The sequence below is a fragment of the Tauraco erythrolophus genome, chromosome 1 (genome assembly GCF_009769465.1).
Source record: "Tauraco erythrolophus isolate bTauEry1 chromosome 1, bTauEry1.pri, whole genome shotgun sequence".
NCBI classification, from domain to species: Eukaryota; Metazoa; Chordata; class Aves; order Musophagiformes; family Musophagidae; genus Tauraco; species Tauraco erythrolophus.
In genome coordinates, this window is record NC_141465.1 from 127,966,893 (window position 1) to 127,992,122 (window position 25,230).

Here is a 25,230-nt window from a genome sequence, read left to right on the forward strand (position 1 = left end):
TTAAAGACATGAACTTTCAGGCATACAGTCTTCCTGAATGAATTTGCATTTTTGCTTGTACCATTTAAAGATATTATTTCTCGCTATAAACCACCAGACCTTCAACTGTATGTTCATAGACCATGACAGCCACCACAGCATTGCTTTCTCTCTCTCTATGGGTCTTTAAATGTCTGTGTTTGATTGAGTAATAAGCAATCATAGCAGACATGGTTCTTATATTAAGAAAGGTAAAACAGTATCAGAAATATTGTGTTGATTTTTCTGGGATTTTTTTTTCATGAGAATTATTAAAAATCTGTTTCTGCATCTTCCAAATAAAGCCTTTCCACTTGCATAACAGACTAAGCTATTAATTCATACTGTGCTGCTATAAGCCAACATGATTTTAAACAAAGCTTTTTTTGCTTATAACTTGAATACATATATATATACGTACATCTATGAAATATAAGTTTTTCCTTTTCTGTCACATACATGCAGTATCCATATAAATGCACATTAAAAAGAGCAACGAGTTTTTTTTCTGAGTTTCTCCTCTCAGAAGATGAACAGCAAGTGTGATAGCATGCAAAGTATATTTTTCCCTATATTTCAGTAGGTAGATTCCTGCCTCATTCACTGGTTTTACTCCAGTTTGTTTGAGACAGTCTTTTCTGTATATATTGTTGGGAAGTTTTTAAAAATCTTTGCGAGGGCACTATATAAACAGGTGACTAGAGGGAAAATTGTTCGTCCTGTACACTCATTTAAATTTTGTCCTGTCCCACTAACGTGTGAAAGGAAGGCATTAACTTCCAAGTAGAGATGGGTAGGAAAGGTAAATCGATTGGCCAGAATATTTTGGCATTTCCCAAAATTTCTTCAATTTCAAAACTGATTTTTTTTTCCATTTTATTTGGAAATCTATAAAGTCAGCATTCTCCCCAAAAGAGAGCAGGACAGTCACCTACAAGGCAGTCTGTGTCTCTGGAGACACAAATTTTCAAACTCTTCAGACTCAGGCTTTAAGGAAGTGCACTGTGAGCTGGTAGGAAAACTCAGACAGAAACTGGCAGAAACCCAGGAAAATTTCAGATGGAAATTTATTTTCAGCACGGTTTTGGTGAGCAAGGTTGTCTTCCGCTAAACATTTCTATTTTTACAAATAGCAGAATCCTGAAGAAAAGTGCTCAGTCTGGATTTTTCTCACCAAATTATTTTTAAAATACTTGTCCCAAACTTATTTTAAAGGATTCCCATTTGGTTTTAATGGCGCTTAGATGCAGTGAACCGCATCATACCTTACTCTTATCTGTTTCACTCATTTTTTGCAGAAAGACGGAAGACTGCCACAAATAAACGATACGTGGCATGATAACACCAATGACAATATCTACATGTTGTAAAGAGACCTTTAGCTTTAGCTTTTCCTCATGTCAACATGCCTAACAACAATGATTTAATTCCATTTTTTGCAAGGAATTTAGTTCAATGTATTGGGTCTTTTAAAATTCATTTCTAAGAAAGACAGTGAAGGAATTACATCATGAACAATCATTTGCTCAGTCACAGTAGGACATTTGTGTTTCAGTGAAGAGCATGGGGACAAAACGTTGATTGTGCACCTCAGGGCAATGAAACTTTAGGAAAGTCCGACCTCACTGGATTCATGTGAGACACAGTAGTGTTCGGTCTACTCAAACTAATGGACTGTGTGTTGTGACAAAATGGTCCCAGAGTTTGTTTACTTTTGAAACATAGTTCTGTGTTCTTTGTTCTTCTACAATAGTCATAGAATTATAGAATGGTTCTATGGTTAGGGCTGGAAGGGACCTCAAAGATCATCTAGTTCCAACCCCCCTGCCATGGGCAGGGAAACCCTCCACTACACCAGGTTGCCCAAAGCCTCATCCAACCTGGCCTTGAACACTTCCAGGGATGGGGCATCTACAACTTGTCTGGGCAACCTGTTCCAGCACCTCACCGCTCTCTGAGTGAAAAATTTCTTTCTTATATCTAATCTAAATCTCCCCTCTTTCAGTTTAAAGACATTGCCCCTTGTCTTATCACTACACGTCCTTGTAACAAGTCCCTCTCCAGCTTTCTTGTAGGCCCCCTTTAAGTACTGGAAAGCTGCAATAAGATCATCCTGAAGCCTTCTCTTCTCCAGGCTGAACAGCCCCAACTCTCTCAGTCTGTCTTCATAGCAGAGGTGCTCCAGCCCTTGGATCATCTTTGTGGCCCTCCTCTGGACCCGCTCCAGAAGCTCCATGTCCTTCTTGTGCTGGGGACTCTTGAGTACTGTCCAACACTGTTTGCAACAGCTGGGAGATGGTGCAGTCACACTGGAACAGCTTATCTCCCCTGTTCGCTTGCTTTGATAGCTCCATCTTCACTTTGTAAAACAGAAATTTAAATCCTCACAGCTGTACTAAGGTGGTGGTGCTAAGTAGGAAATCAGAACATAAAAAGCCTTTCTGACCTAGATAGCTCAGGATTTTGATGTATAGCAAAAGGGTTTTGATATTATACAACAGATGATTAATCCCACAAGATGCTTTGAATCCTGGCCCTATTCTAAAGTCCTTTATGTATATGTTGAGCTTTAAGCAGATAGACAGTCTACTGGAGGACTTGTTTTAGCTGAAACAGACACATGGGAAAAAACAAATTAGTATAGCAGGAACAGCCACGACTTCTCAGGAACATAACTATCCGTAAATACTATCAAAACTCCAAAGAAGATATTGAGAAGGCAAGAACAGGCAAGAAAAACAACATGCTGAGGTTTTGGCTGTGCTACCAGTAGAATATGGATTCTCAGCAACTTCATGGCACTTCTGTTTTGAAACAAGTGTTTTGCACTGTGATTAGGGCACTGCTGGAAACGTGCTATCACACCATCTGCTCTCTCCTATCCTAAAGTGACAAACTGTCCCTGTATCTCAAGGAAGCTTCAGGGAACCAGTGACTCATGAAACTCCACTATCGCAATGGACTTACTGAACCTGGCTGTTACAACCAGTCCACCAACGCTGTTCTCCGCAAAGGGCTTGAGAGAGACGCAACATGTTAAGACGATAGTTTAATTTGTTAGGTTTCTTTCTAGTACTCCTCTCGGGATGTAGGCATGGAACTACTACTGGAGGGATAATTGTTTTAGTTCCCGCGGCCTGTTAATCATTGGCTGTACTTTCGTTCGTCTGCCCGTGAAACTGAATTGACAGCTTTAACAAAGCAATGCTTGGAGGAGTGTTACAATGTCCTGACGATGCTGAATAAAGATCCCACAGTAGCTTTTGGGCAAACTTTTTGGTTAGTCTGTTTAATCCTTGAACAGACTATTACTATGCCTGTGAATCTCAGAAAAAAAAAAAAAAAGAAAGTTGGTTTATAACCCTGCATAAAAGCTGGGTTTGTGTGTGTTATATCTGGATTCAATTCATTTGTGCCAATCTGGCATTCACATCTCCAACTTTGATGAAGTCATTCTCAAAGCTATGGACATTTCCTTCTTTATATTGGATGGAAAGTGAAATATTCAAAAATCCAGTAGTATCACAGATTTTTCTTTCTAGCGGTGTAGCTGCTCATTTCTTCTTTTGGAAAGACTCGAGTCATACAATATGGGTAATATCATATTTCCCATTCAATCAGGCTTCACTTTCATTTTCTTTCACAGGTTGCTTGCAGTCTTAATCCTGACCTGTGTGTGATTTCAGTATCGAATCCCTGCCATAGTGTCTCCACTGTGACATTTAGACTTTGTTTCCTGATGCAAAAACATTCTGAGATCCATGGGTGAAGAATATCATAGAAAAGTTTTATCATAAATTTTTTTTTGTCAGCCTGGGAAAAAAATTGATAATATGGTTACTGCTTGTCAGTCTTAAAAATGTTTCCTCAAAACTTGAGAGATACTTCAATATCTTATTTAAGACATTGTTTAATTTAATGAGCTGGTTCTTTTACTTATCTGTTCATTGGACTTCACCAGTTACACTCTGACAATATCACTCTTAATCCTATCCTGTCCATATGCTTTACCTTTGGGACTAATTTTGTGCCTGCTGCCAGGAAAAAGTTGGCTCCTCATTTGCAAAGCAGGCAGGTTTTTAAACCTTTGATTATGCTCATCTTCTCAGTCTATATCGTTTGCTTATTTTCCATGAGTTTCATGTTGCTTAGTCAGATTACTGCAAACCTCACTAAAAAGGAGGTAAAGAAAAGGATAATATCGCCTCTTCAGGACTTGCCTAACTTTCCATGTATGCCTTACAAATAAAAAATTGGCCTGTAAGGCAGAATGTTCAGCATGCCAGGAGGCTAGAGAGTCCTAGGCTGCTCCATAGGCTTTCTATAGGACTCTGGGAGCTAAAAAGATACTAGGAGGTAGAAGGAGAAACATGAACCTGAGAACTCTGACCAGCTCCAGCTCTGCTCTTAACACTTCTGTTCCCAGATGACAAGGTGATCTGACCCAAAAGCAGGCTAGGTCTGAGGCATGAATATTCTTTCTTTTCGATACCATACTATGCAAGGAATTAAAAGTGTTCTGATCACTAAGGAATGGTATAAAAATGAAGAGGGTTGTATGGATAGGAGTGAATAGCGTTTGCTACTGCAATGCTGTAGAAGAAAAAGGAAAAAAAAACAAACAACCACAAGTCTTAGTTTCACTCTTCAAATGACTGGACTACAAGCGTACCTCTTGATAAGATCTCTTTGAAACCTCCAGGAAGTCCCAGAATCCTGGAGTCTCTGCCTGAAGAATGATGCCTGATTCCTTTCTGGATGTCACACCAAATCCCATCTTGCAGTCTTACAGCATAGGAAGTTTCTTTTGGTTCCACAGGCCTAGGTTGCTTCTGCCTCACTTCAGGAGCTTAGCTGTCTTTAGATTTCCTCTCTGAGAAGGAGCACTTGGCATTGGGAATTGCCGTCACAGGTTTAGATGTATCTACATCTATTACAGAGGGAGCCTAGGACAGCTGAAGTCACCTATGCAGTTGGGTCCAGTGCTGAAAGTTACACAGGATGAATCTTATCTGGCTGATTTCATTGTTTTTCTTAAATAAATACAGTCATCCTCAGAAGCTTGGTCACTAAAACCCAAAGTGTTCAGGGAACTTTCATAGCGAATAGAAGAAAACAAATTGAAATAGAAAGGAAAAAAATGTTGATGATCTCACAAAAATTATTGAGACACACTCAAGAGCAAGCATAACATTTGAAATTTCACCGTATTTCAATGAGTTTGATTTTGACTGTACAGTGTCCCTTTAATTTGAAACATTTCGTGATGATTCAGCTATGTCTCTCCTTTGTGTTTCCAAAGGTATGAAATCATGAATTTCAAGAAAATGGGGAAGGACTACTTTGATTATATCAATGTTGGCAGCTGGGACAATGGAGAGCTGAAAATGGATGATGATGAAATATGGCCAGAGAAAAATATTATCATCAGATCTGTGTGCAGTGAACCCTGTGAAAAAGGCCAGATAAAGGTAAATATTTTCTCCATTTACTTCAGTTGGGCAGCATCTACAGCCTTGAAATTTGAAAGCAAGTTTTTCCTGACTCTTACATGGAGACGGTATCCCTGACCTTAGTTAAAGTGTACAGACTTATGTATTTAGTTCTTACTCGTATCATAGTCATCTCGCTATTTTCACAAGTTGCTATTTTCTTGTACTCCTATGTCTGCGAACTGCTGACTTTTTTACTCTTATATTCCAAATCCTTTAGAACAGGTATCGTTTGTGTTTGTTTTTGTTTTTGTTTTTGTTTTCTGCATATTGTTACAGCATCTGATTCAGTGGGGTGCAAATCCCTGACTGGGACTTGTCAGTACAATTGCAGGTAAATTAGAAATAATAATTACTACTAATCCAGTGCTAGACATAGACACCTAAACTGGAATATTATTATTTAGACCTTAAATTTGTGGTATCATCAGAGAAGATCAATAACTACCTCTACTTAGACCTTCAGGAAATGTAAGTAACACCTTTTTTTAATCATACCTGTTTACTGCTTCTTTGTTTCCTAGTGTTTTGATTGTTCCTTCCTCCCTTTCCATGTCACAGTAAGCAAGGAGAGTAGATGAATCTGTCATATGTTAATTGCACTCTATTAGCCTTGAGCATCCCATGACTCAATCCCATGCTGCAGAACAGCTAAAAACAGCTAAAAAGTCTTTAACTTACCTTGCAGTCATCTCTATAAAAGCCTGTGGAGTGAGGGCATGGGCATGGACAACGGAATGGCTCAGACTGAAAAAAAGCAGCTTTAATCTCTGACATGTCTCATTGAAAGCTGGATCATTTTTCTCCTGTGTTAATACAGCATGCCTGCAAAACTGGGAAGCAGCTATAGGGAGGGATTGCAACACAAAGTGAAACTCTTCAGTCTGCATTTTCCAGAGTTTTAGGACACAATTGCCATATTTTATTCACTAACTGGTCTTTGGCAGAGTCAGTAAGAGAGTTTCATCAGACCAAATGTGTATGTCTTCAGTGTAGGCACATACAGTTATATCAGATTTCCAAACTTTATTTACAATCAATGGAAATAAATATATTACTGCAGATCGGGAATCATCTCATTCTCCTGTAGGCTTTGAAAACAGTTAAGATGAATCTTGGTGTAGAAATAGTACTTTCTCTTCACTGATGGTACAAGACACTCAGCTGGGACAGTTGGTTCAGATGAAAACATACCTTCTGCAGACACATAAAGAAAGGTGGGATGAATTACTCCCACAGTAACTAAAGAGAGGTCTGATGTTAGCCTGCTCCAGCCACAAAGTCACATACGTGAGAGGACAGAGATGGACAAATGGATAATAACTTCAGAACTGGGCAACTCTGAGTTCCTTTATGATCTGTTGCCCTGACACAGGTGATGGAAACTATCTTGCGACCTTCATTAACAGTCTCCTTCCACCTTCTGACCATGCTCTCAAGGATTTTCCCAAGAGGATTCTTCACTATGAAGACAGTTCATTACACACTTAGACACATGATTGAAGTCCGGCATCTGAAATGTTCTTTATGCTCTTTGTTAGGTTATTGATTATAAATCTTGAAGTTTACTTCACAGTCCTTTATCTTCACGGTCTCCACAGATGATGGGGAGAGCTTGACTCTGCAAGCTTTGTGGTGGTTTTCCTGCAGAATTCTGTGGGACTATGTTATTATGCAGGAATCTGAAACATTCAGTGTACTGATATCCAACACTCGGCACGTTTGGTACATCCATCTGAAGGACTTGATAAAATCCAAACACAACTCAACTCTATACGCTTGAAATAGTGCAAACGTATGATTATTTAAATAAATGCAGATTCAAAGGATTGCCCAGATGACAAGCAAAAGGGAAAATATTTTTTTTAAAGATAATTATTTTTGTTAAAAGGGACAGAAAAGATTGTTTTACATTCAAGTACTACAAAACAAAATTGTTCAAGAAATGAAAAATAAAAATATGAATAGATGATTAAGCAATTTAATACAAAAAGAAAACGAAAAAGGTCTGACCTGATTCTGAGTAGCGGAGAACAATTATTTTGATTCCTGGAGAAGGATATGTAATCCTTCTCTGGATTAAGGCCCAGTTAGTGCTGGGTAAAAAATAAACAGCGTATCAGTTTTTTGACAGATTTGTCAAATTCCAAGTATTTTATAGAACATGTTGATTTGGTGAAAAGTTTAAAAGAAAAGTGTAAATGAATTGTTTTGATAAAAAGTTTAGGTGTTTTGATCACAACATATGGTTTCTGTTTTGCCATTTCAATTTCTTGAGTATTTTATACATTGTAAAATTATAGATTTTTATAGTTGTAGAATCATAGAACAGTTTGAGTTGGAAGGGACCTTAAAGATCATCTAGTTCCAACCCCCCTGTCATGCGCAGGGACACCTTCCACTAGGCCAGGTTGCTTAAAGCCTCATCCATCCTGGCCTTGAACACTTCCAAGCATGGAGCATCCACACCTCCACTGCGTAGCCTGTTTCGGTGCCTCACCACCCTCATTGTAAAAAATTTCTTTGTTCTATCTAATCAAAATCTCCTAAAATCATAGAATCATAGAATGGTTTGGGTTCAAAATCTCCTAAAATCATAGAATGGTTTGGAGCTCAGGCTCCATAGCTGTGGTGTACACATACCTCAGCTTGACTTCTCCTGGCCCCAAGACTTGTTTCATGAGTGTGCGTGATCGCCTTGCATATCCCACACTTAACATAGAATCGTAGAGTGGTTTCGTTTGGAAGAGACCTCAAAGATCATCTGGTTCCAATCCCTCTGCCATGGGCAGGGACACCCTCCACTACACCAGGTTGCTCAAAGCCTCATCCAGCCTGGCCTTGAACACTTCCAGAGATGGGGCATCTACAACTTCTCTGGGCAACCTGTTCCAGTGCCTCACCACCCTCTGAGTGAAAAATTTCTTCCTTATATCTAATCTAAATCTCCCCTCATTCAGTTTAAAGCCATTGCCCCTTGTCTTATCATTACCCATCCTTGTAAAAAGTCCCTCTCCAGCTTTCCTGTAGGCCCCTTTTAAGTACTGGAAGGCTGCTAGAAGGTTTTCCAGGAGCCTTCTCTTCTCCAGGCTGAACGATCCCAACTGTTTCAGCCTGTCTTCATAGCAGAGGTTCTTCAGCTCTCTGATCATCATAATGCATCAAGTTCACCAAAATGTGTCTATAAATTAGTAAAAGCTTTCTAAGAATTCATTTTCCCAGACTCAAGAAATTTTGTCATTTGTTTAACTTTTCATTCTAATTCAAAATTAAAGAAATCTCAAGATATGAATTCTTCTGGAGGACAGATACTTTATTTTGCAAGTAGATCTAGTTTCAACAGTTGTAGAGCAAATCACTTATGCTCCCATGGCCTCTCTGCAAGTTTAGCTATTCAAGTGTGGCTTCTTTTCCTTTCATACTCTACAATTTAAAAAACAAAGACAAAAATTGAAGTTTTTGAATCCTCATATTGCTGATGAAAAAGATATAATTCAGCTTTTCATTGCAGTATTGCAAAGAGTAATCCAGATCTTTTTGGTTATACTCCTTTGCATTTTATTAAAATTTCAATAAAGACATATGGTTTTGAAGCCACCTTCTAAATTAATCATTGCAAAAGATACATAAGTCAACCTACTTCCTATGCTATAATTGGGAGTATTTGTTTATAAATTGTTTGGAAAGAGCAGAGAGACTGGGAATACTTTCTTTCAAAAGAAAGACATCTTGACAAGAAGCACAGATGTTTTCAGTGCCCAGAGTTGATAAATAAGGATCCTGAAAAATCTGCATCTCAATCATGAGCTTGTAATAACATTTGGCAGTAAATTTTAAAATGAGAAATCAGGTCAGATGTTAGAACAGATAAAGATAGCATTCTCACTCTTAAATGTTAATTAGAAATTCCATAATTAAATAATTCTGGAAAATGTATGTTCAGTTTGATGTCTGGAAAAAAATCCGTTTTAACAAGCCACACATAATGATGTGTGAAATATATTAGATGAAAAATAATCACCTAAAAATTTTGGATAATGAACACTGAGGGAAATAACGCTGTTGAGATGATTCCCTGTAAGGACCACAATGGAGTGAATTATATGCTTTGAATATTGTGCACTGGCTTCTGTAGGTAGATTGCCATCTATGAATTATTGAGTTTTTCTAATTCTAAGAGAGGAAAATACATCTTACTGTCATTCTGTACCTCCACTTCTGTGGGTTGATTACTTTCTTCTGGTACATACATGCTGGGAGAACTGAGAATTTGTGTCATATTTTGTATAAGCAAACATATCATGAAAAGGAGCTACCTTTAAAATAAAATTTAAAAATCCTCTATTAAAAAAAAAAAAGATTAAAAAATTAATTTAGCAACTGGGGAAGCATGAATATGCATTTATGCTACTAAACCGAATGCCAATTTTTGTCTCAGGTGATCCGTAAAGGAGAAGTGAGTTGCTGTTGGACCTGTACTCCTTGTAAAGAGAATGAATATGTATTTGATGAATACACATGCAAAGCCTGCCAGCTTGGCTCCTGGCCCAACGATGACCTCACAGGTAAATGAGTTGTGGCTGTGCTTAAGTTGTCAATGAAAATATTCATCTGCTGAGCTGAAGAAACAAATGCCAGATTCAAGTGAGTATGAGGACTGTTTTGATCAGATTGAACCCAGGGATAAAGCTGAAATTTGAACTGAGGCTGATACTTGTCTTCTCACCTGAACCTGATCCAGGAATCATTGGTGTAACTCAGCTGCTTTCTGAAGACCTGAGTTACTAGGTCTAGAAATAAAAAAAAAAACAGACCTCATTTTGTATTCAACACTGTCCTAACATCTAGCCAGCAGTGCAGATCTTGCCTTTCCCTAAACAGGTAGGGAAATTAAGTCCTTGTCAGAGATGTTATTAAGGGAGGTCCAATACTAGAGAGTTTTATTTTTCTCCCAAGTAGATACAGAAAAGTGTTGCAATACTTTATTTTTTCATCTGAAAAGTTATGAACTAGTTGTTGCAATTACTGCTGCTAAAAACATGAATACTCCAAACAGATTTAGGTTTTCAATAGCTCACCAGAGAGTCTGCTAGAATATAGGGCTCATGCTTTCCTCGCCATGGCGTAGATCTCTATGCTCTTGCAGAAAATCAGTTTGGCTGCTTTGGAGGCAAATTACTCCAGCACTTGTAACCCACAACCTCTCCTCTTTATGTCTAATAAACAGAATTCAAGTGTTCAGATGCTCAGAGCACACATCACTTCAGAATGTTGTTCAGGGATCAGGTTCTCATTGTGCCAGACTCTGTACAGACAAGAGGAGACTTTTTTTTCCAGAAAAGCTCACACACTTGGTATACATATCATTCCTATGAATGAAGGGAGAAATTATTTAGGTGAAAGAGAGGGAAGACCAAAGAAAAAACAGTTTGCTGGATAAAGTTATGTAAGTGGAAACGTGTCAAACAAGTCTTGGCCTATAGACAGACTTACATATATAAAGTAAATTCTTTCCTGGTAATGAAAGTTGCATTGCTGTAATAGATGAGCTAGGATTCTAATCACTGCAAAAATATCATTTAGCCATGGAAATGAAGGGGTTTCAGAAAATATCAAACATGAAACTATCCCTAAGAAAAAGAAAAAAATGACTGAGAAAACAGAAACAGCAATAAAATTGATTTGCAAGTGCTGCTCCAGCCCTGCTCCCTCAGCCTTGCCTCCACAGGCACTCAGCAATCAGCCAGCAAAGCCCTCTCACCTCATGAAAGCTTTCTTGCGTCAGGAGAAAAAGGGGAAACAAAGAGACCTTGTCCCACGTGTCCCTTTCCCCCAGAGCAGAGCACTGCGGGTGCAGTAAAAGCTCAGATTGGCATTCCAGCTGAACCATCCAGGAGCCTCCAAAATGCACTTTGCAGGGACTAGGACACTGCACCAGGCTGGTCAGTGGGTGAAGGTCAACTGGTGCAAGCGATCAACTCTTCAGCCACTGTGGATCTTGTCCAAGATGTAGCAGATTGTAGCTTACCCAATGTAGATCAGCTGAAAAAGGAGTTACTATAAGCCAGTTAGGAGGGAACCTGCTTCAAGTGCCTCGTTAGACCAACAGAGGACCCACTTCTGAAACACCAGTGACAGGAACTACCCATTGACCTGGTGAAGTTTAGGCAATTAACCTCTAAGCAGTGTACACAAGGCGAAGTGAACAGCCACCAGGATGGCCTTCAGGCTCTGTGCTATGGGCTGACTCCCCCATAAATGCCCCATGGCCTTACCATGCCACAGGCAAGGCATCAGTCTGGGCTTGTGGGAGGATTTAGCCTCTGAAGATCTTAATTTGCCCTCAGGATGGAAGAGCAGGTGGGGGTGGCACCTTGAAAACTCTTGTAGGATGAGTCAATGATTTGCCACCCAGCTCTGATCGTTAGTAGTTGTCCTCAGTCAATCCAATTGTTTTGTGTATTATGTGAGCTGTTACATTTTGCAACTCATTCATCTGGCTTTAGACATGCATTTTACACCTTTATAGGGACCAAGGCTGCTATGTACATAAAACAACCCCTAGACATCAGTGCCAAGCAATGTTCCTCAGGAGATCTCGCCTTTGTTCCTCAGCCAGGAGCAAATTCAGCAGGCACTATTTGGAAACCAAGTCTGCCCTTGGCCTCCATCAGCACAGGTGATACAATATGCACTCCTGGTAACAGGACGCCCATTACCATAGCTTCATACCTGTGTAGTTCCCACCTAACTTACTATTCACATGATGGCTGGATGTTGTCTTATGTAGCTTTGTATCAGAAATACATATAAAAAAGCCTGTTCCCAGCTTATCCATATAATATATTGACCTGTATTTTAGTGGTCATATTTATTGTCCCAATTTTTGCAGCTTGTAACGAAACTGCCTGTCATTCTTGCTTACAGCATAAGACTTAGTAGTGAATGTGAATTAAGAATAAGAAGATGGAGATGCATTTTGTATTCTGACAAAAAAACTTCCCTTTAGTTTTATAAAGCATACACCGGTCTCCTTGGAATGTCCCTATATCTGATGCTGCAGCAGTCTACGTTTCTTTGCTGCTTGATAAAGCCATATCTCAGTTGATGTCAGCTCCACAAGGCTACACATATAAAAAGCTCATTGGAATAAGTCTTCCTTGGATGATCACCTTCAGATGAGAGTCCTGGAAATGTGTCAGCCACATGCGTGAGAAGACTATCAACATGGAGCTGCACCTCGCTGTTTGCCAGAGATCTGAACTTGGATAAAAACATATTTGGAATCCTTTCTTGGCTCACACAGCAAAACATCGTTCCATCTTTCTTATGCTCAAAGACTAGCATCAGTTTTGTGCCACAAACTTCACTATATGATATGTGTGATGGCAGGGATGTTGTTCACAGAAAGGAAGAGAGATTAATACTTTTTTTCGGCTACTTGTGGAATATCAGAATTCAGATGCAGGGGAGAAGACTACGTGTAGGATAATGAAATTATTCTTGGAAAAGAAAAAGACATTTGAGATTTGAAGTACAGAAAGATGCAGGAAGTCCAAAGGTAGTGGGAAAGACAAGTGGGAGGAAGAATTTCTCTTGACTAAATCATTTACTGGAAAATATCTTCATCTAGAAGTGAAGTTAAGGTGAGAAAGGGAATGTGTATCTGCCTATATTTTATTTCCTCATAAATTTCATCCTCATTACTTGTGCATACAACATTCTCCAGGGACCAGGCTCCTCCTTGGACACAAAAAATAATCATTCTCTTCCTCTTCTCCAAATTTATCTGTACCACCCTAACACATACCTCGAGCAATTTTCTTCCTCCTGCTTTAGTATGAAGATGTGCTTTCTGATCTACTGTAACTCCTCTTCTTCCCCATGCATTGTGTGAGCAGCATTCATATATTACAGTACCATTTCACACATTAGTATGGCCAGCATGGCTGAGCCATATATCCAATTAGAGCAAGGAGAAACTCATGGTTTTAAGTCCAGAAGTATATGTCAACCTGTCCACTATTCCTCAAAGCCCTTCTTTGCATTATTTTCTCAGTGGAGGGAAGAGAATAAATGCCAAGCATGTTTAGATACAAATAAAAAGAATTTCTTAACACTGAGGCCCAAACTTTGATGCAATGAATTTTTCAGTAGTTTGATGGAATGGCTTTTTGGTTCTTCAAGAAACTCAAGTCACTTTGACGACATGACCTTCTGCATTCAAAAAGGATGCCTTGGAAAGACCAGAGAAGTTTTGTTCAGCATCTCAGAGCTTTTTCAGTGGATGTAGGAACATCTTGGTCCAGTTATCCCTAGTGTTTTTTAAGGACATTTTTGAGGTGGGAAAGAGGCAATTATTCCCTCTTTCTGTGATTCCAGGACAGCATACAACAATAACAGAAACAAAAGTTTTGTCTAGTGACCTCAGGGACTGCAAAGAAAGTAGATGATATTAATTTCAGTGACACCTGGATTATCTTCAGGCTGTATTGACATTTTTCTCATTCTCTGTGTACTGCAAATACGCTGGCTATTTGATTTTCTTAATTAGAATCTGATGAAAACAGGAGCTGAAATAATTTACAGCACTTGAAATGTTTTATATACCATTCATGGATAAGGCTAAATATGAGAAATGCATATTTTTTTTTACAAAAAAGCTTTCACCTAATAAGGTACAGTAAAAGAAGGATAGCAGCATCAGTGTCTTGTCTGCCAGGTAAGAGCTGGAGTATCCAAACACCTCTTGAATTGAAAGCACTGAAAAAAGGGTGCCCACCTCTAAGTGACACACCAGCTATTTCAAAGGGCTCTAACAACACTGATGCCATATCCACTTTGGCTTGTACTGATCTGGATTCCAAGGATTGCCTCCCTCATCCTGAGGGCACTGCTTGTACTGTTAGCAAGAGTCACAGTAAACAGACACTACGGTGAGCTGCTGCTGTCCTGGCTCCCGGCATGGTCTGGGACATCCCACTGCCATGGTTCATGCACACCACCTGTGGGGCCAAGGACACGGGCGATGCTCGATGTCGGATCCCGGCAGATCTCCACAAGGGCTCGGCTGGCTCTCCCTGCAGCTTGCTGTGGTAGAAGCCACGGAGATCTGAGGCTTGGGCATCTCTCTCAGACTGGATCCTGCCCTTCCCCAAGTGAAAAAATCATTCATCTCTTGCTCAAAATGTTTTCAAACAGTGGCTGCTTGTTGCCATCAAACTGCTTTCTTGTGTTGTTGCTTACAATAAAGTTACAGCCATTGGTAATTTCAGCAATTGTCTGACAGTTGTGAGCACGAGGCAGAACACAATTTAGCCTGTGCTGACATTGATTTTGCTGCTGAAACATCACTAGGGTCTTGCTTTTGACCATAATTGGGAAGGCTGTAATTCAGACTGAGGATAGAAGAAGGACAATTTTTATCTGCTTGGTTTTAGCCTTATAAATGCACATCAGCAGAGATAGTGTTCAATTTTCACCCTGATTTTCTGTGCCCTATACTTCTCTTTCCTTTTATTTCTCATTCCAAATGAAATGTAACCATTTTCATAAGTCACTCTCACACGGCCTTTTGGAGAAAGCAGATGAGGATGGGTTAAGGGTTCAGGTGGCAATGTTATAGATACATAGAATACCAGGATAGAAACATAGAATCATAGAATCATAGAATGGTAAGGGTTGGAAGGACCTTAAAAATCATATAGTTCCAACCCCTTTACCATGGGCAGGGATGCCTTTCACTACACCAGGTTGCTCAAAGCCTCATCCAACCTGGCCTTCAACACTTCCAGGGATGGGGCATCCACAACTTCTCTGGGCAAATTGTTCCAGTATCTCATCACCCTCATTGTAAGGAATTTATTCCTTGTCTCTAATTTAAATCTACCCTCTTTCGGTTTAAATCCATTGCCTCTTGTCTTATCACTATATACCCTTGTAAAAAGTCACTCTCCAACTTTCCTACAGAATCATAGAATGGTTAGGGTTGGAAGGGACCTCAAAGATCATCTAGTTCCAACCGCACTGCCATAGGCAGGGAAACCCTCCACTACACCAGGTTCCTCAAAGCCTTATCCAACCTGGCCTTGAACACTTCCAGGGATGGGGCATCTACAACTTCTCTGGGCAACCTGTTCCAATGCCTCCCTCTGAGTGAAAAATTTCTTCCTTATATCTAATCTAAATCTCCCCTTTCAGTTTAAATCCATTGCCCCTTGTCCTATCACTACATGCCCTTGTAAAAAGTCCCTCTCCAGCTTTCTTGTAGGCCCCCTTTAAGTACTGGAAGGCTGCAATAAGATGACCCTGGAGCCTTCTCTTCTCCAGGCTGAACAGCCCCAACTCTCTCAGCCTGTCTTCATAAGAGAGGTGCTCCAGCCCTCTCATCTTCATGGCCCTCCTCAGGATCTCTGACTCATTTTCTTCCCTCCCTTGTTGCTAGATTTGTGGACTTTTTTTCCCTCAGTTGCTTGTTCCAGGTTAGATGTGGACTTCAGCTTCAGGTCCATTTACAGCCCAAGTCCTCGATGTGAGCCACACAGTGCTTCAGGCTCAAGCGAGCTGGCTCAAGAATGCTGAGCTCTACGAACAGCTCTTGGAGGCTCCTGGGCTGGATGAAGGAGTACTTGCCAATAAAGCCAGAAGGATCCACTTGTAATTGTGCCTTACATTATGGAAAGTTTGCTGAACATGACATATTCTGAACAAAACATTTACAGCACACAGAGCCAGCATTTCTTAGTGACACTTAAATCAAAACATTAGAGCTAACATAAGGATGGATCTGATTGCTGCAATTCATCAGTTGTTCCAGTCATTCTGCACATTTGTGTAATTAAGGAATCATTCCCCATGTGGTCACAGAGTAACTTTAATGTATTCTGAGATTCATGGCCTTGCCTTTTACTGCAACGCACAGCTAAATCAGGATAGCTGAGTTACTAGGGACTTGGGCTCCTGAACTACTGATGCCCAGATTTCATGGTTTAAGATGTGACTGATCCCAACTCCTGCCCTGCAGAGGTGGCAGAATAAACACATGCACAGTCCTCAGCTGCATCCAATGAGTGTGAAAACCCACCTCTGCTGATGATGTCAGTAAACATGACAGCCTGGGACTGCAGCAACTAAGAAGCCAGCACACGTTGGCTCTACATGCTCTGCTATTGTTGTGACTACAAAAGGTCCCACCAGAACAGGGCGAAGAGCTAGTGATGATAACAGTTTGTTATAGCACCAGAACGTAGTACTGAAATGTTAAAGATGTCCTCTCTCACTCCAGTTGGTCCACATTCCATGTGGAGGTCAGAGATTTCTCACCCAAGACTTTGGAGAGTGTAATCCTCACTTTTGTCCTGTTAGTTTGAGTAACAAGTTGGGGTTGTATTTAAAAATAAAAAATAAAAAAAAAAATATATATATATATATATAAAAGCTACCCTGCCAGCTTCTTGTAGATTTTCATTCTGACTCCTACATTTTTATATCTCAGATCTCCATATGTGAAAACCCAAATAACTAATCAAGATATCCCTTCTACCATCTTTTGGGATTATAAATAAGGAAACATTCAGAAGCATTAATATAAAATATCTAAGAACGTAACAACAATACACTTTGAATAATATGTGCTAAATCCTATGTTGAGACTCTTGTTCACAACTAAGATATGGCTAGGTTGTTGTTCAGGTTTCAGCCTTCATATTTGGACTTCTGCTATACTTGGGAGGGTCTGAAAAATTACCAAGACAACCAAGTCTTTTATCAGCAGATTGAACTCACTGCCCAGGATTCCAAACGCCACTGAAAAATATTTAGGACTTACTAAATCAGCAGTAATTTTCTGCCAGTTTTAGTTTTCATGTGCAGATTCAGTGAGCTTTGGCTGGTGATGTTGACTCAAGAGACTTCACCAAATTCCCTTCACTTTCCAGAGTGCATCCTATTCACAGGCCTTAGTCTGTCATGTTTACCTTTGGAACTAGTTTAATTATGTATTTTATATTGCCTACCATGAAAGGGATTTTCAGTGCTAAACTAATATGGTTTTATGGATGCTGTAGGCACGGTAAGGTCTCTTAGGTGTCAAGTCTATAATAACAAATTAAAACAGTGTCAAGATCAAATCCCCAGAAAATATGGACTATAATATAGTGCTTCATATCTGTGAACTCTTCTCCCAGATGAACTAATTTTAACACAATATGAAAGACCAGAAATAAGGGCAAGTTTACCTCTACAGAGAGAGCGCAGGGTGCTAATACACTTCTGGCAGTGGTCAAACCTTCAAGACCTTCTCCTCTTCTTGTTTATGGCACAATTTAGCCCATCCCTGAAGTACCCAGATGTTTTTCTAAAATACCAGAACCTTTTTTTTTTCCCCCGAAGATCCTTTTACATCCTTATCTGTAATTTGTTGGTGATTTTTGATGCTCCTTTCAGAAAATCTGTCCCTAGTGTGTGAAAAAGAACTCTAATTTCTTATATCTTCTTGTCTTGCTATTCACATGCGTATCTAGTACCTTGCTCCCGCTGGCTACATTTCTGTTCAGAAGAATATAGGGGCAGTTTTATGTCAATTTTACTGGGGCTTTGGTCCCAGAAGCAGTGCACTTGTGAGCACAGAATGAACAACTCTACACCTGCTCCAAATTGGACTGGCTCCTAACAGCCTTTCCAGAAGCCAAAGATTGCCTCAGCACACTGTAGGGACCACAAGACAAGGCTACTGGCTCTGTTTCACCTGGAGCTTCTGAGCCAGGTAGGAGAGAAGACTTTCCAGGTGCTCAGAGATGTTAATGAAGTGTTCAAGGTGGACTGTGGGGCAGGATCTTGACCAAATGACCATTGAGCATACACATATTTAAGGGGATAGGAAGGAGTTCTCCTTGTATTAGCATTTTTCAGCTTTTGCCTTGGTATAATCCTGGCCATCAACCTAACCTGAACACTCACAGTGCTGTTTTCCCATATTTCTTTTACTTGACCGAGTTGTCCCTTTCTGCAAAATGCCATTGTCAGAAACCATTAGCTGCAATGCTATTATATGAAAACCTCACCAATCATTGCTTTATGAACACTATCCAGTCCTTAAATCTTAATTGAGGTATAAATCGTTGCACAGTTTAGCATTTTCCTTGTAAAGTATACCCAGTGATGGGGGAAAAAATGGGACAAGTTTTCAACTCTTTTCTCAGATATTTTATTAAGAGAATATAAAGAGAGTAATAAAGCAAGGAAGGCATGAAATAGTCTGAAACTAATGAGAAATGGTTGGTTATGATTCACTTCTGCTGTAACATAAGAAAAAAAATCAGCCCCTATATCATTGTCTGCATGTAAAAGCCCAGCTGTCAGATAAAGACCTCTTCTCCTCAAATTTTGTGTCCAAGAATATATAGTAGTAGTAGAAGCTGGTAACATATTGTTTCCCCAAAATATTAACTACATTTTAGTAAAATCAGAAATAGATTTAGACTTCACTTACTCATAAAGATTATTGGAGAATAACCCACATGGTATCTGCACACATCAGATTATGTTTTCTGGTTTTCGCTGTTCTTCCATCACACTCACTGGTAAAAAGCGTTAATTAGGCTCACTGCTGAAAACACAGATGCGAGCACCCAGCACTCCAGTCCTATGGGGTAAAGTGCCTTGCTACCACCCACCCTGAATCAGGCTGGCACCCTTTTGTCTGACCTAGCCAGGAGTCAGCAATCTGATTATAACAATCAATCGTAAATTTTGAGGTCATTTATATTTTACAATTAAGGTTAGTCAGGCTTAATACAAGTATAGGAGAAATAAAAGTTTTTAGTTACATTTCCTCCTCTCCATCATCTCCTTCCAGCAGTCCTGCCCTGGCTGGCAGTGCCAGCGTGTCTACTACTGTCAGGAAGTTGTAATCCAGAGCATCAAGGTACTCCCCTCTCATTCCTTTTGGTTTCTAGAGCTATCCAGGCTTTACAGTGCAAAAGGAAAGGAGAGACGAAGGAGGGACGCCAGCAACAAGTTTTCTGTCAACTTTTACTACTCTCTATTGATCTTCACATTGTGAAATGAGAAGCTTCTTTGCCTTTCTATGGCATGTGTACATCTATACATAAATTGAAAACCAAATATCCATAGATGGAGTTGCATTGTTTTAATTCAGTTGTGACACTAATTTATTGACTTCTGTCAATAAATGTTTGATTTCACAAGTTAGATGAGGCTTTAATTCCTCACTCATCTCAAAAGAATGAATGACAGACAAAGAAGTGAGCAGAGTGTGCCATTCCAGATCACCTATCATCTGCAACTCTGAAGAAGCACACTCTTTTTATTGACAGCTAGAATCTCTAAGTTTCCTCTCCATGATCATTAAAGAGGTGCCAATCATCCTTCATAGTGTACAATATAATTAGTAAGACTGACATCTGGTCCTTTAAGTGCACGCGATATGCAGACAATTCTGAAGCATTTTGCACTGAGGTAATGCAACTTGGTTTGGAATTTCGTTCATAAATTGCTATATTTTAAAGAATTTAAAAGGAAAAGTCCACTGTGAAGAAAGGTGACATCTTAGTCATCTTGGCCGTTTTTTTCAGTCACCGTGTTGTACTCCAGATAAACTGTATTACTGAAATAAGCTGTCACTGAAAAGTATTTATTGTGCCATTATATTAACATAATCTTAGCCTATGATCATTATAATGGCACTTTCATGAAAGACAAAAAAAAAGAGAAATATCAGGAAAAATCTGTAACTATATCATTAAAAAAATCTCACTCCTACGTACTTCAGTTTACCTTCTTTTTTTTCTTTTTCTGTAGGTTGCGACCTCATCCCAGTCCAGTATCTCCGATGGGGTGATCCTGAACCAATTGCAGCAGTTGTTTTTGCATGTCTGGGTCTGCTGGCCACCTTATTTGTTACAGCTATATTCATAATGTACCGTGATACTCCAGTGGTCAAATCATCCAGCCGAGAACTTTGCTACATCATTCTAGCCGGCATCTGCTTGGGTTACTTGTGCACTTTCTGCCTCATCGCAAAACCTCAACAGATTTACTGTTATCTTCAACGAATTGGCATCGGCCTCTCCCCAGCTATGAGTTATTCTGCTCTAGTAACTAAAACCAACCGCATTGCAAGAATCCTGGCTGGAAGCAAGAAGAAAATTTGTACAAAGAAACCTAGGTTCATGAGTGCCTGCGCCCAACTGGTTATTGCATTTATCTTGATATGTATACAATTAGGCATAATTGTTGCCCTCTTTATAATGGAGCCACCAGATATAATGCATGATTACCCAAGCATCCGGGAGGTCTACCTGATTTGTAACACCACCAACTTGGGTGTTGTCACTCCCCTTGGATATAATGGATTATTAATTTTGAGTTGCACCTTTTATGCATTTAAGACAAGAAATGTCCCAGCTAATTTCAATGAAGCAAAGTATATTGCCTTTACAATGTATACCACCTGCATCATTTGGCTGGCTTTTGTGCCAATATATTTTGGAAGCAACTACAAGATAATCACCATGTGTTTCTCAGTGAGTCTGAGTGCCACGGTGGCCCTTGGCTGCATGTTTGTTCCCAAGGTCTATATCATCCTCGCTAAGCCTGAAAGAAACGTACGCAGCGCATTCACCACATCAACTGTGGTCCGCATGCACGTAGGGGATGGAAAGTCATCTTCAGCTGCAAGCCGCTCAAGCAGCCTAGTGAACCTCTGGAAAAGAAGGGGATCATCTGGTGAAACCCTTAGGTAAAGCTTGCTAATGTGGGGATGTGGGGAAGCGATTATGATCTTCTCAGAGTTACTAACAGTGGAAGGACAATGGGAAATATATTAATTCCCTTTTCCTCTGCACTGGGAGAGGAGTGAGTCCTCTCTCCCACATCTGTAAAAGTTTTGGGTTTGATTTAGTCAAAACGCTGTGCAAAAACAGGAGACAGAACAATGGGCAAACAATTACAAGGCTGGAAGTACTGGCTGTGTCAACTGTACACTTAATGTAGGGAGAGAAACAAGATCTTAGGAGAAAAAAAAGAACAGAACAAGAAATACAACTCATGGCCTTGTCCTGAATGCACTCATTTACAATCTCTTTCCCTTAAACGAATTGCATAGTGTCTGTATTTTGCCTCTAGTGACAGCAATAAGACAACAGGGTTGCTGCTAGTTCTACATAATCAAGGTGGAGTAATAAACACAAGTGGCATCGTGAGCAGCCGCTCTCAGGCATCTGAGGATTTGTTTCATATGACTCTTCTGTTACATCTTTTATCTCCTATTCACTTGATTTTCCTTTCTTGTATTATCTCTTCCTGCTTGATTTCTTTTTGACCTCACCTATCTTCTCTTCTTTACCTTTCTTGATACCTTTTTCTGTATTCATCCTCCTAACTCCATCAAATTAAGATGCTCACAAGTCCCTCTCTTACCATTGAATAAATACTCCTTTAAGAGATATTTCTTTGTTTCTTCTCAAGGAATTATTTGAATTCAGGGATCATGAGGACAACTTGTACGTTCGTATGTTCAGTTTACAAAAATTACAGTAAGTGAAGACTAAAGAGAAAGGAGAGCTCTGGAGTGCAGCTACTGTCCTGCTTCACAGACGGAGCGTGTAGAAGTGCACTCAGCCCAGCGGTTCATTTGCATCTTTTAATCCCTTTCGCTTTTGGTATGGGTGCTATGGGGATGATTTGGTTATTTAGCTTCTGGCACAAAGAAAGAATTCTGCCTATATGAAAGTACAGAGAAACAGTTTTGTCATTCCTCAGCTACATATGCCTAGCCTGGAAGTGACAGGCAGCCAGATTTTCCTTCTCACTGAAACACACGTGCATTTTAGGATTGATAATACAAATATTTCCAGACATGCAATTCTTCACAACTGGAGTTGGTATGGAACGAGGGCAATTTGTACTTCCATTTTAGTTTGAACCACAATTTAGACATGAGGGAGGATTTTACTAGTAATACCTGCAGGAGAGATTATGTCAAAGTGACGATTTGTTTCTGTCAGATTATTACTAATGCTTCTCTTTCAGTGACTTTGAATTGGTACAGTTCAGTTAATGATGGTCTCTTCCAGTTCCTTTCCAGGTGCAGAGCATGATGCTATTTTAAAATGATAAATCCTTTATCAGCTTAAGTGATCATTACCTGAAATGCCCTTTTCTACAGCCTCTGTCTGTATACTTGAATGACCTGAGATGTTCAGGTTAGAAGCTCTGTAAAAACTTCTGGGCCAGTTAGAAGAGGCATTCTTCATAGTATGTCCTGAATAAAAGGGCATTCTTCCTCTTTGAGATCATTATTATTTTCCGTCACTTTTGCTGCAGAGCTCATTTGCCATCTCACAACTTTTTTTCCTCAACAAGGTGAAGTTATAGATGACGGGAAGATCTTGGGCTTGGGAAGGATTTTTTTGTCATCCGTTAAAGCCCAGTTTGAAAGGTATTGCTCTCAAATCTTTGTTTTGTTTTGAAAAGTACGGAGTGTACCCTACTATTAAATATCCTAAAAGACAAGGTGTATTTTCTTCTTTTTAAGGACTCTGTTTCCATTTCTTTATATCCCTTAATGTGTAGATAACACCTGTGGTAGAGAGTTATTACCAGAATGTAATAGATCATCATTGACAATGACTTCTTTTTCAATAGCACTGTCTTGGAAATGTCATCAATCCTGAAGAGCATTGAGAGTGCCTGATATGTGTGTGTGGGAAAGAAAAAGGCAGCACAAAGCAGATATATTGACGTGTTTGGCTAAATACAAAGAACTAGAACATTTCATTTGGGACTTGGAGAAAAACTTCTATGTCCTCAGCAGTGTTCATCAACACATAAAACTGCAACAAAGGTGACACTCCTAATGCATGTGTCTGAATCCTTAACTGGTTAAACTGCGATGGTGCCAGTGAGTTCAACAATGCTCAGTCAGTGTATACCTGAAGAGTCTGGGAATCCAAGAGCAAACTGATTCCATCGATCATGGGAAATTCTCTCTAATCAATGCCTATTTAGTTGCATGAAAGAAAACAAAACAGAGTCCTGAAATGTGCTGAGTAAATTTAAAATGCTGCTCAGGACTTCACCTATGTCTCCATATCATCTCCAAGAAAGAATAGAAAACCATTTTCAGCTTCAATTCTTCTAACTGTAGAACATAAGCAAACAGAGGCCTATCATTTTACTTAATATTCAAACATTTCTTTTAAAAAATCTTGTTGCACAAAGTAATATGTTTCAAGGTACCACTCAGTACAATGCTTAAAAGCTTGTTTGGATAGTTATTCAAGTAAACACTGAAGTACTCAGAATCGAAGGAAACATGCACTAGAGCTACATGGCATTATTTAAATATCTCAGAGAGTTTTTATTTAAATGAGAGTGAGTCACTGCTGAATTTTAAAGAAACATGCTATTTAAGTCACCAGTACATAGAGGGGTCCCTATCATTAGCATTTTGCTTCTTGACACTAATTTATAGAGCAGTGTAGTATTACATCGAATCATTGTCAAACAGATAACGCCAATGCTTCCACATCAGCTGCAAAATGACAGATAACAAGACTGCTTTTGCCTAAATAAAGCAAAGCATCTGTTAGAGTCCTAAATGACTTTTGCATGGGATGTTCTTCAATTAAGAAAATTCAGGCAAGCTGTGGATATATGTTGAAATGAATCATCGCATACTGAAACATGTAGAAGGAGAGAATAGAACTATTCATTACCTAGTGAGATGAAAACCATTTCATGTAGGCTATTGTGATTCAGCAGTACTCACCAACCTCATTCAAAAGTAGGACTAACAAACCAGACAGTATCAGAAGCGACTCCACAAAGAAGAATGCTAAACACTACTCAGCTGGAGTCAAAGCCACATAACCTATGTAGAGAGCCACCTGGACCACCTTCTTCCAGTTATTTTACCAGTTAATCTCATAGGGTCTAGGAAGGCCTTAAATAAATTGAGCAAATCTTACCTTAAGGTCCCAAGAATTATTATCACTACAGAGCTGTTTTGCTAGAGTCTAAAATACAGGGCTCATTTATCTTCTCCTCATTTTCAAATAACTCTCTATCCCAGGTAAGATAAGGACTGTATATTTCTGCTACAAGAGCTGCTGCTGCTGCTATGGAATTTCTAGACAGGACTGCACACCAAAAGGTCTCAGTCATCCCAACTTGGCTGTGGGAAAGCGTATACGTTTCAAAGCGTCCACGTTTCAAATATCTTAGCAGAAGATTTCATACAGTAATTTAACTACTGTAGGTGTTTATCTCTTCTGGAATATGTCTTTAAATGACCCAAACCACGCATGGTTATGACCCAAACCACTATATCATACATCAGCACGTCATATCTCAGCATCAAAATCTTGAGATGAGTTTTTTTCAGAAGCCCAAACTGAAATTTCTCAAAAAACCTCACCCTTTTTTTCTCAGGAAATTTTTCAAACATTCCTTCTAAATTTTGAATCTGACTAAAATCCATGCAAAGCACTGAAAAACCAAGTGAACCAAAAATTCCAGGCTTGAACTTACTTAGCTGTTACAACTTCTTCAATATCTGACTACTGCTATGCTGCACTATTAGGCACGCCCCAGGAACGCACTGAGTTTCCAGACAAATGAGAATCCCCATCAGAATAAACCTCCGCCACTGTTACACACATCGTGCCAAGGGGCTCCAAGATGCAGTCCATGCAAC

General features: G+C 39.5%; 1 protein-coding gene across 3 annotated transcripts in view; it reads left to right on the top strand.

The window, feature by feature from the left end:
- GRM5 (glutamate metabotropic receptor 5) overlaps positions 1-25,230 on the top strand; it is a 297,088-nt gene that overhangs the window by 248,753 nt on the left and 23,105 nt on the right. For all 3 annotated transcript variants that reach the window (XM_086614295.1, XM_086614303.1, XM_086614312.1), the window contains exons 5-7: positions 5,321-5,489; positions 9,949-10,075; positions 20,331-21,270. In XM_086614295.1, coding sequence (XP_086470421.1) covers positions 5,321-5,489; positions 9,949-10,075; positions 20,331-21,270 — 1,236 coding nt within the window. The remainder of the gene's footprint in view (positions 1-5,320; positions 5,490-9,948; positions 10,076-20,330; positions 21,271-25,230) is intronic.